The 11329-nt window shown below is 43.6% G+C and overlaps 1 protein-coding gene across 1 annotated transcript in view; it reads right to left on the bottom strand.

Moving 5' to 3' along the window:
* Positions 1 to 5510: 5510 nt before the first annotated feature.
* Positions 5511 to 11329, bottom strand: part of TRPM8 (transient receptor potential cation channel subfamily M member 8) — a 52506-nt gene continuing 46687 nt past the window's right edge. The window contains exons 21-22 of the mRNA XM_035139135.2: positions 10090 to 10280; positions 5511 to 5731 (exon numbers count right to left, since the gene is read on the bottom strand). Coding sequence (XP_034995026.2) covers positions 5511 to 5731; positions 10090 to 10280 — 412 coding nt within the window. The remainder of the gene's footprint in view (positions 5732 to 10089; positions 10281 to 11329) is intronic.

Below are 11329 nucleotides of genomic sequence, written 5' to 3'. Positions count from 1 at the left end.
CTTCTTCAATCCAGGAAGCTTTCATCTGAGTTTGTTCGCAAAATCTTTCAGAAGACCTTTCAGATCATTCAGCTTCAAATTAAAAACAAACAAACAAAAAGCTCATGTAGTCATAAGGTGTTACAATTCAAGCACAGGATTCTCCTGACTAGTAGAAGAGACTGCATAGAACTGTCTATAAGCTCAGCCTTAAACTAACCCACTAAGTAGCAGATTCCAGTAACTCAACTAATACTTTCTAGTTTGCAGACATACACCATAAAATAACTTGCTGATAATGCAATCTGAGTGCACCAAAATGAAGCTTACATTTTTGCAGCTGTCCTCTGAATTCAACTGAGGAACGACACTGTCCTGACTTGCTCATATTTCTTTGGTGGAGGATTGAGAGACCTGCCATTGCTTCATTGCTTTTTAAGAGCAGGGCCACCATAACAGCTTAAACTCTACTCCTCATGTTGGATTGTTGTTGTTGTTGTTATTTCCCAAATTTCTTAAACACCCTTCACCTGAGGATTGCAGGGCAGTTGGCCCACCCTGCCTAGTCCAATGACTGCTTTTAAATGATTTTAAATAGTTTTAATTTGCGGTGTTTTAAATTTTGGTTTATGGATTGGTGTTTGCTGTGTTGGGGGAGGGATTAATGCTTAGTTGGGGCTGGGGGTTAGATTAATTTTTAATATAACAGAATTGTTGTTGTTGTTTTAAATTAGTTTCTATTGTTTTATATAGTTTGTATTTGGTTCTTAAGGGGAGAGGGTCAGGGCTGCCAGGGAGTGGGCCCCAGCCAACAGAATGGACGGGGCAGGTTCCACAGGGAGGGATGCACTGGACGCCCAATCTCAGTGATCACGGGTAGGAGGAGGAGTTATGCTAAGACCAGACCATGTCATTACCGAGGAGGCAGGTATAGTCATTGTTTGAAGACTATTCCTGCCTCCGGGTCTGGTCTTGACCGAATGAATACTGGAATTAGCAAAGAATACCCACATGACCTGAAGATGCTGCTGTGCAATGCCAGGTCAATGATTCACAAGACGGCTGTCATCCACGACTTCATCATGGATGGAGGACTTGACCTGGCATTTTTGACAGAGACTTGGTTGGGTGAAGCAGATGGGCCTGTCCTTGCCGCTGCTTGTCCACCAGGTTTCTCTTATGCACAGCAACCCAAGTCATGCGGGCGGAGAGGGAGGTTGCAGTGATTTACAAGAAGTCATTACGGTAGCTTGCACCAGGCGTCCTATAGGGAAGACCCAGTTTACTGAGTGCGTGTTCCAGAAGTTTGGCAATAGGGAAAGTACAGGACTCCTTCTTGTGTACCGACCTCCCCGCTGCACCAAGGATTCCTTGCCCGAGCTGCTTCAGGTCTTGGCGGATGTTCTTCTGGAGGCACCTGACACGACCTTACAAGGGGCCACTCAGGACTTCCTGGAAAGCATGGCCTCCATGGGGCTCTCCCTGAATAAGTTTGGCCGTGGACATGCCTTAGACCTGGTGTTTACCTCTATTTATGTGGGTGATCTGACACTAAGTAAAAGCGAAACAAAAGAAGTGTCATGATCGGATCACTTTCTGGTACAACTGGACTTCTCCACAATCCACAATCCTTCCCCTCTGCAGGGAGGTGGGACTGATTTGGATGGTCCGCCCCCGCCACTTAATGGATCCAAATGGTTTCCAGAGAGTGGTAGGGGATGTTATATCCTACGTTGATGGCCTTTCAGCTGATGCTCTGGTGTCCCGCAGGAATGCGGAGTTAACCAAGGCTATCAACTGTCTGGCTCCAAAGCGCCCTCTCTGTTTACATAAGGCCTGGACAGCCCCATGGTTTTCCCAGAGCTGGAACAATCGCTGAGATAGCTAGAGCGGGGGTGGCAGAAAACTGGTTCTGAACTGGACCGGACACGAGTTAGAGCTCAACATCAAGCCTACCAAGTGGCAATAGCGATGGCGAAGAGGACTTTATTTACTGCCTCTATTGCAGGCATCCCCAAACTTCGGCCCTCCAGATGTTTTGGAGTACAATTCCCATCATCCCTGACCACTGGGAGTTGTACGCCAAAACACCTGGAGGGCCGCAGTTTGGGGATACCTGCTCTATTGCATCTGCAGAAAATAGCAGCAGGAGACTCTTTCAGGTGGTTCACAATTTAATGTAGTACCTTTGCCATCGAGACATGGTAAAGACCCCAAGATCTCCTGCAATTATTTTGCAGGTTTTTGCAGATAAAGTTGCTCAGATTCATTAAGAGGTAGACTCCACCGTGGGAGCAGGGCTGGGGCAGGAGAGTGCTAGAGTCCTGTCTAGTCATGCTATATGGGATCAATTTCAATCTGTTACCTCTGAGGATGTGGACAGGCTACTTGAACAAGTGAAACTGACCACCTGTCTCCTTGACCCTTGCCCATCCTGGCTCATAAAAGCGAGAAGAGAAGGGCTGGGCAATGAACTCTGTGGGATGGTGAATGCTTCCCTCTGTGAGGGACTCTTTCCACACACCCTGAAAGAGGAAGTTATTAAATCACTTCTTTTTAAAAAATCTTTAGACCCGGCCAATATGGCCAGCTATAGCCCAGTCTCAAATCTTCCAATCTTGGGCAAGGTGATTGAGCGGGTGGTTGCAGAACAACTCCAGGCACGCCTGGAGGATGCGGACCATTTGGATCCCTTCTAGTTGGGATTCAGGCCTCATCATGCGACTGAAACTGCTTTGGTCGCGCTGGTTGATGATCTCTGGCGGACTAGGGACAAAGGTGAAAGCTGCTTCTTAGTTCTTTTGGATCTCTCAGAGGCCTTTGATACCATAGACCACAACATCCTTCTGGACTGTCTGGGGGGGGGGGGCTGGGATCTGAGGGCACTGTAATACATAGTGATTCTTCTCCTTCCTCCTGGACTGTGTCCAGAAAGTGGTGTTTGGGGATGAGTGTTCAGACCCCTGGGCTCTCACTTGTGGGGTGCCTCAGGGCTCTGTCCTCTCCCCCATGCTTTTTAACATCTATATGAGGCCACTTGGAGAGACAATCAGGGGGTTTGGGCTGGGTGTTCACCAGTATGTGGATGATACCCAGCTCTACTTCTCTTTCAAATCATAACTAGTGAAGGCGGTGAAGGTCCTGTGTGAGTGCCTGGAGGCGGTTGGAGGATGGATGGCGGCTAACAGATTGAGGTTGAATCCTGACAAGACAGAAGTTCTGTTTTGGAAACAGGGGGCGGGCAGGCGGGTGTGGGGGACTCCCTGGTCCTGAATGGGGTAACTGTGCCCCTGAAGGACCAGGTGTGCAGCCTGGGAGTCATTTTGGACTCACAGCTGTCCATGGAGTCACAGGTCAATTGTGTGCCCATTAGCTCCATCTGGTACGCAGGCTGAGACCCTACCTGCCCATGGACTGTCTTGCAAGAGTGGTGCATGCCCTGGTTATGGACTAGTTGGACTACTGCCATGCGCTCTCCGTGGGGCTATCTTTGAAGGTGACCCGGAAGGTGACCCGGAAACTGCAATTAATCCAGAATGAGGCAGCTAGACTAGTGACTGGGAGCGGCTGCCGAAACCACATAACACCGGTTCTGAAAGACCTACATTGGCTCCCAGTACGTTTCCGAGCACAATTCAAAGTGTTGGTGCTGACCTTTAAAGCCCTAAAAGGCCTCGGCCCTGAAGGAGCATCTCCACCCCCATCATTGATGTCCGGCTCCGAGGGCCTTCTGGCAGTTCCCAGGGCCGGCTCTAGGGGTAGGCTAGGTGGCGCGGGGCACCAGGGTGCTGGCCCGGCAGGGGGGCGTCACGTGGCGGAGCCGCCTGGAAGCCGTGCTGCGCCCTGCGCCAGCCCACCAACAGCAACAAGAAACGGGGCGGAGTGGGGGCGCCGGAGTGATCTATGCACCACGGCGCCAGGGTGCCCGACATGGTTGAGACGGCCCTGGCGGTTCCCTCACTGCAAGCAGTTATTTTTAATATTTTGTTGGAAGCTGCCCAAAGTGGCTGGGGAAACCCAGCTGGATGAGTGGGGTCTAAATAATAATAATGATAATAATAATAATAATAATAATAATAATAATAATAATAGACACACACGGAAAAAGAGAGCTTTTATCTGCCTACCAGAAAAAATCAACATGAACATGTAAAGGTTAAAGGGGGGGGGATACCTGAAATGCTTTGATGTGTTATTAATTAAAAAAGCAAATAAAAAACAGGCAGCCCTAAAATATTCAGTTTTTTATTTTAAAAAACCTATAACACTTTTTTGAAGCATTTTACTAACAAACATGTAATGAAGCCACCATTATAACTGGAGGTATAAAAATTAAGACTGAAATATCCTATTTCTTACATTGCATTTGTAAATACCAAATTCATTTGAGATCTTCATGGGTTTATACCGGAAGGCTGCATATTACTGCCACTACTGTTATTATTTTTAATACATTTTTATTACTGTATTTACTCAAATGTAATGTGCACCTTTTTTAGCCAAATTAATTGGGGAAATTAGGGGGTGCATTAGATTTGATACTGCATTTTCATTCACCAGCAAATACCTTTTTGGTTTCAAGGTTCTGAAAATTGAGGTGTGCATTAGATTCGATGGTGCATTAGATTTGCATAAATACGGTAGTTTTCAACAGCGTATAAACAAAACAATAAGTTTTCCCCACACTACTAATATTATTATATTATTATTATTATTATTAATGTACCTTCATATCCAGTTGTCTAAATCGCTGGGCCATTCTGTGAAAGGAAACATAACCATCAGGAATGAAGCTTTGATTTATGGATGTCTTAACTAGAGACACAATTCTAGCCAGGGGTGCCAACCTGAATAAAATATTAGTGGGGGGGACAGGTAAACCCCACCCCGCATAATCAATCACATGACGTGGTGCATGCACACCATTTGAATGGTAATGCCCATCAACTGGGGAGCAGCCCCCTCAAATATTTTACGGGGGGCCGGAAGCCCCCGAAGCCCCTAGGAGTTGGTTCCTATGAATGTAGCCATGTCATGTAATCCTTAGGAGAGTCCTTACTCCCTCTCTGCACACCATGGGGGGAGGGGGGGGTCAAAAGATGCTTCTTCTACCAGTAAGATGTTGCCTGCCACAAAATACATGTGCACATTATCTAAAAAACAAAGTACCTGTGCTTCTTGTTTTACCTATTTGTAAATTTAATCAGTTAATAGCCTTGTACAATCAACTGATTAAAATTTCTTAAATCAGGTTGAAGCCCTACATTATACATAAATGAGATAGAGTTTAAAATAAAAACTAAAGCTACTACTTTCAAATATAGTTTTATTTCATTCTAGTGTTGTTACTTAAAATATACTTTCATCATTGCCCTGGTGGCTTTGGGGATAATTGCCTATGCTATTTTTAAAATGTTGGAAACAGTTAATATCTATAGCCATATTTTGAAATCTTTACAAGTTGGCTTGTATTATTAGCACCAGAACTCTTCTAACTGTTCATTCTTAAATGGAAAGTCAATATATATGAATCAATTGAAGAAGTCGTTAAGAACATGAAGCTCTGCAAGGTGTCCAGTGTGGGTTTCAGAATAAAATATAGGCTCTGAAGTTTGATTAAATAGGAAAGACAAAGAAAGCAAGAAAACATACTCTTCTGAGGAATCATTAGCCTTGATATTGATTTTTACTAGATAATTTTCTTTCATGACAGCTTCCCATGCCAGCGTTTCATTATCTTCATTTTTTGAACCTTCAAGATACAAAATCCACAACAAATTGGAACATGAGCATATTTATTGACAAAGCAGACAAAGAGCTATTGAATGCAGCTAAAACAGTAACCACAGTAGTTTCAGAAGATCTGATGCTATTACAGCCCAATTCAGAAAGACCAGCTAGGTGTTCAGAAAAAAGTCCTATTGAGTCTTAGCTTAACCCTCTAAAGTGGTACCTTGGCTCTCAAATTCAATCTGTTCCAGAAGTCCGTTTCAAAACCAAAGCATTCCAAAACCAAGGCATGCTTTCCCATAGAAAGTAATGCAACCCCTAAAGCAGCATTAAAAAATCAAAAAATTCCTTCCAGTAGAACTTTAGAGACCAACTAAGTTTGTCATTGGAATGAGCTTTCGTGTGCATGCAGATGTTGTTTAGTTGTTTAGTCGTTTCCAACTCTTTGTGACCCCATGGATCATAGCACGCCAGGCACTCCTGTCTTCCACTGCCTCCCGCAGTTTGGTCAAACTCCTGTTCGTAGCTTCGAGAACACTGTCCAACCATCTCGTCCTCTGTCGTCCCCTTCTCCTAGTGCCCTCAATCTTTCCGAACATCAGGGTCTTTTCCAAGGATTCTTCTCTTCTCATGAGGTGGCCAAAGTATTGGAGCCTCAGCTTCAGGATCTGTCCTTCCAGTGAGCACTCAGGGCTGATTTCCTTCAGAATGGATAGGTTTGATCTTCTAGCAGTCCATGGGACTCTCAAGAGTCTCCTCCAGCACCATAATTCAAAAGCATCAATTCTTCGGCGATCAGCCTTCTTTATGGTCCTGCTCTCACTTCCATACATCACTACTGGGAAAACCATAGCTTTAACTATACGGACCTTTGTTGGCAAGGTGATGTCTCTGCTTTTTAAGATGCTGTCTAGGTTTGTCATTGCTTTTCTCCGAAGAAGCAGGCATCATTTAATTTCGTGACTGCTGTCACCATCTGCAGTGATCAAGGAGCCCAAGAAAGTAAAATCTCTCACTGCCTCCATTTCTTCCCCTTCTATTTGCCAGGAGGTGATGGGACCAGTGGCCATGATCTTGGTTTTTTTTATGTTGAGCTTCAGACCATATTTTGTGCTCTCCTCTTTCACCCTCATTAAAAGGTTCTTTAATTCCTCCTCACTTTCTGCCATCAAGGTTGTGTCATCTGCATATCTGAGGTTGTTGATATTTCTTCCGGCAATCTTAATTCCGGCTTGGGATTCATCTAGTCCAGCTTTCGCATGATGAATTCTGCACATAAGTTAAATAAGCAGGGAGACAATATACAACCTTGTCGTACTCCTTTCCCAATTTTGAACCAATCAGTTGTTCCATATCCAGTTCTAACTGTAGCTTCTTGTCCCACATAGAGATTTCTCAGGAGACAGATGAGGTGATCAGGCACTCCCATTTCTTTAAGAACTTGCCATAGTTTGCTGTGGTCGACACAGTCAAAGGCTTTTGCATAGTCAATGAAGCAGAAGTAGACGTTTTTCTGGAACTCTCTAGCTTTCTCCATAATCCAGCGCATGTTTGCTATTTGGTCTCTGGTTCCTCTGCCTCTTCAAAATCGAGCTTGCACTTCTGGGAGTTCTCGGTCCACATACTGCCTAAGCCTGCCTTGTAGAATTTTAAGCATAACCTTGCTAGCGTGTGAAATGAGCGCAATTGTGCGGTAGTTGGAGCATTCTTTGGCACTGCCCTTCTTTGGGATTGGGATGTAGACTGATCTTCTCCAATCCTCTGGCCACAGTTTTCCATATTGGAAATATTCCAAATATGGAATATTAGCATATTGGGTGTAGCACCTTAACAGCATCATCTTTTAATTTTTTTTAAAATTTTAAATTTAAAAAAATTAAATAGTTCAGCTGTAATATCATCACTTCCACTGGCCTTGTTATTAGCAGTGCTTTCTAAGGCCCATTTGACTTCACTCTCCAAGATGTCTGGCTCAAGGTCAGCAACCACACTACCTGAGGTGTACGAGACCTCCATATCCTTCTGGTATAATTCCTCTGTGTATTCTTGCCACCTCTTCTTGATGTCTTCTGCTTCTGTTAGGTCCTTACCACTTTTCTCCTTTATAATGGTAATCTTTGTACAAAATGTTCCTTTCATATCTCTAATTTTCTTGAACAGATCTCTGGTTTCCCCCTTTCTATTGTTTCCCTCTATTTCTTTGCATTGCTCGTTTAAGAAGGCCCTCTTGTCTCTCCCTGCTATTTTTTGGAAATCTGCATTCAGTTTCCTGTATCTTTCCCTATCTCCCTTGCATTTTGCTTGCCTCCTCTCCCCCGCTATTTGTAAGGCCTCGTTGGACAGCCATTTTGCTTTCTTGCATTTCCTTTTCCTTGGGATGGGTTTCGTTGCTGCCTCCTGTATAATGTTACGAGCCTCCATCCATAGTTCTTCAGGCACTCTGTCCACCAAATCTAAATCCTTAAACCTGTTCCTCACTTCCACTGTGTATTCATAAGGGATTTGATTTAGATTGTATCTTACTGGTCCAGTGGTTTTTCCTACTTTCTTCAGTTTAAGCTGGAATTTTGCTATAAGAAGCTGATGATCTGAGTTACAGTCAGCTCCAGGTCTTGTTTTTGCTGACTGTATAGAGCTTCTCCATCTTTGGCTGCAGACAATATAATCAATCTGATTTCGATGCTGCCCATTTGGTGATATCCATGTGTAGAGTCGTCTCTTGTGTTGTTGGAAAAGAGTGTTTGTGATGACCAGCTTGTTCTCTTGACAGAACTCTATTAGCCTTTGCCCTGCTTCATTGCTAGTTGTTCCTTTTATCTCTTGATTCCCTACTTTAGCATTCCAATCCCCTGTAATGAGAAGAACATCCTTCTTTGGTGTCATTTCTAGAAGGTGTTGTAAGTCTTCATAGAATTGGTCAATTTCACTTTCTTCAGCACTGGTAGTTGGTACATAAACTTGGATTACTGTGATGTTAAAAAGTCTGCCTTGGATTCGTATCGAGATCATTCTGTCATTTTTGAGATTGCATCCCATTACAGCTTTTGCCACTCTTTTGTTGACTATGAGGGCCACTCCATTTCTTCTATGGGATTCTTGCCCACAGTAGTAGATATGATAGTCATCCGAACTGAATTCGCCCATTCCCTTCCATTTTAGTTCACTGATGCCCAGGATGTCGATATTTATTCTTGTCATCTCATTTTTGACCACATCCAGCTTACCTCCATCCATGGTTCTTACATTCCAGGTTCCTATGCAATATTTTTCTTTGCAGCATCGGACTTTCCTTTCGCTTCCAGGCATATCCGCAACTGATGCGGAGGGGCTCATCTTCCAGCGTCATAACTTTTATATGCCTGTTGTCTTTGTCCATGGAGTTTTCTTGGCAGGGATACTGGAGTGTACTGGAGTGGCTTGCCAGTTCCTTCTCCAGGTGGATCACGTTTAGTCAAAACTCGCCACTATGACTTGGGTGGCCCTGCATGGCATAGCTCATAGCTTCTCTGAGTTATTCAAGCCCCTTCACCACGACAAGGCATTGATCCATGAAGGGGGTGCATGCAGATACACTGAACCAATGACAAACTTAGTTGGTCTCTACCGTAAGGTGCTACTGGAAGAATTTTTTTTATTTTGTTTCGACTACGTCAGACCAACACGGCTACCTACCTGTCCCTAAAACAGCAATTTAACATGAATTTAACTATCTAACGAGACCATTGATTCAAAAAATGAAATCAATAATCAATGTACTGTACTATAAAATAAATAAGACAGTATTGTAGATGATAAAATCAAAATTAGATTTTTTCTTACCTGCACTGATTATAGTCATTGCTTGGATCCATTTCTGCAGTCACACAATCAATCTATCAGTAGCTGAACTGGGTTCCTACACAGTCACAAAAACAAATGAACTGAAAAAGCCTCAAAAACAAAAAAGCAAAAGAAATAGCAAAAAGAAATGTGCCAAACTTAATCTGTTCTGGAAGCCTGTTTGACTTCCGAAATGTTCGCAGCGTCTGATTGGTGAATGCGCCCTGGAAACAATAACCGACACCCGCATTGGACGTTCTGTTTCTGAAATATGTTTGAAAACCGGAACACACACTTACGGGTTTTTGGCATTTGGGAACCAATGTGTTTGAGTACCAAGGTACCACTGTATTGGAAACTAGCTTTCTCTTTAGCTAGTTTTCTCTTTTGCACCCCATCCTTTGTTCCAATGAAGGGCCATTTTTACATTTCAAATGTAGTATCTCTCAAAATGAAAGTGCAACATTGGACAAACAATTGTCTGAGAAGCCTTCATACACTTCTGTGACTCCTACCCTTCATCTCATAAATAGTTACTGTGCAAAATACTGCATTACTTACAACAAATTGATGGCTGTTTACATTCATTTTTACAGCAGCATTTTAAAAGTTTCCTCATCACCATGTAGATATAGGCAAAGATGACAAAAGGAAATGGTATAGTTAAGCGGCTGCAGTACTCTTGAATCAAAAAGTAGCGCTGGAACTTCCATACTTGGTCATTGTTCTCTTGAACCGATCCAACAGTATAACTAATGGATAGATTAACACACGGGGTTATTAGTTCCATATCAACATTTGCTCCTTATCTAATATGTCAAAATCAGCACATACATGAAAGTAAGGTAGCCGTGTTGGTCTGAGTCGAAGCAAAATAAAAGAATTCCTTCAGTAAAGACCAACTTGGTTTTTATTTTGGTATGAGCTTTCGTGTGCATGCACACTTCGTCAGATGCTGAAGGTATCTGAAGAAGTGTATCTGAAGAAGTGTGCTTTAGGTATCAGAAGAAGTGTGCATGCACATGAAAGCTCATACCAAAATAAAAACCAAGTTGGTCTTTAAGGTGCTACTGAAGGAATTTTTAAAAAAAATAAAAGTATGGTAAGGGTTGGTGATAATAGATCAATTACAGGGACTATGAAAGCCTCAAGATTTACAAGACGGAGGGGAGTTCACACTAGTGTTATGAGTTTGCAGGGGGCAGAGTCACCTAAAAGTCCTAGGAACCAGACCCCCCACCCCCACCCCACCCCCCCAAATTGTAGGAGATTACTAAATGCCTGAAGTTTTCACACAGGTGCAAGAACAGCTTAGCAACATAAAAATGCAGGCTGAATCAGTTTCTTGGCCAGGAATCATCATGTACCAGAAAGGAAGATAATGAGCAACTGGCATCAAGAGTTACCCTGTGCTGCAAAGGAGCAAAGGAGTGTGAGTCCCTCCTCCCATGAGAGGATGGTGAGCTAGGACCAGGTTCAGGATTATCAGTGTCTGATGATGCAAGCTGGGAGCAGGAGTTCCAGGGGGGCAGTGGGTGGTGACATAGATGGAAGGAAAAAATGTGGCATTTTAAAAAGAGGTTTGGACTGGGGGACCAGGGGAGAACTCCCTGTGTGCTGGCTGCTTGCTTTGGACCCAAGCTTGCTAAAGCTGAGAGAGGAGCATGGAGAACCTCTCTTGGGGCGTCATGTTCTGCAACCCCTCCATTGAAGGCTCTTAGGTGCAAATGTGTGTAAAATAAACCCCATTTCTTAAAGACACTAGCCTCTACTGTGCCTTGACTTCCCAAAGGAATCCCCT

The sequence above is a fragment of the Zootoca vivipara genome, chromosome 1 (genome assembly GCF_965207765.1).
Source record: "Zootoca vivipara chromosome 1, rZooViv2.hap1.1, whole genome shotgun sequence".
Taxonomy (NCBI): Eukaryota; Metazoa; Chordata; class Lepidosauria; order Squamata; family Lacertidae; genus Zootoca; species Zootoca vivipara.
The sequence above is the reverse complement of the archived record's forward strand: the minus strand, read 5'-3'. Positions and strand labels throughout refer to the sequence as shown.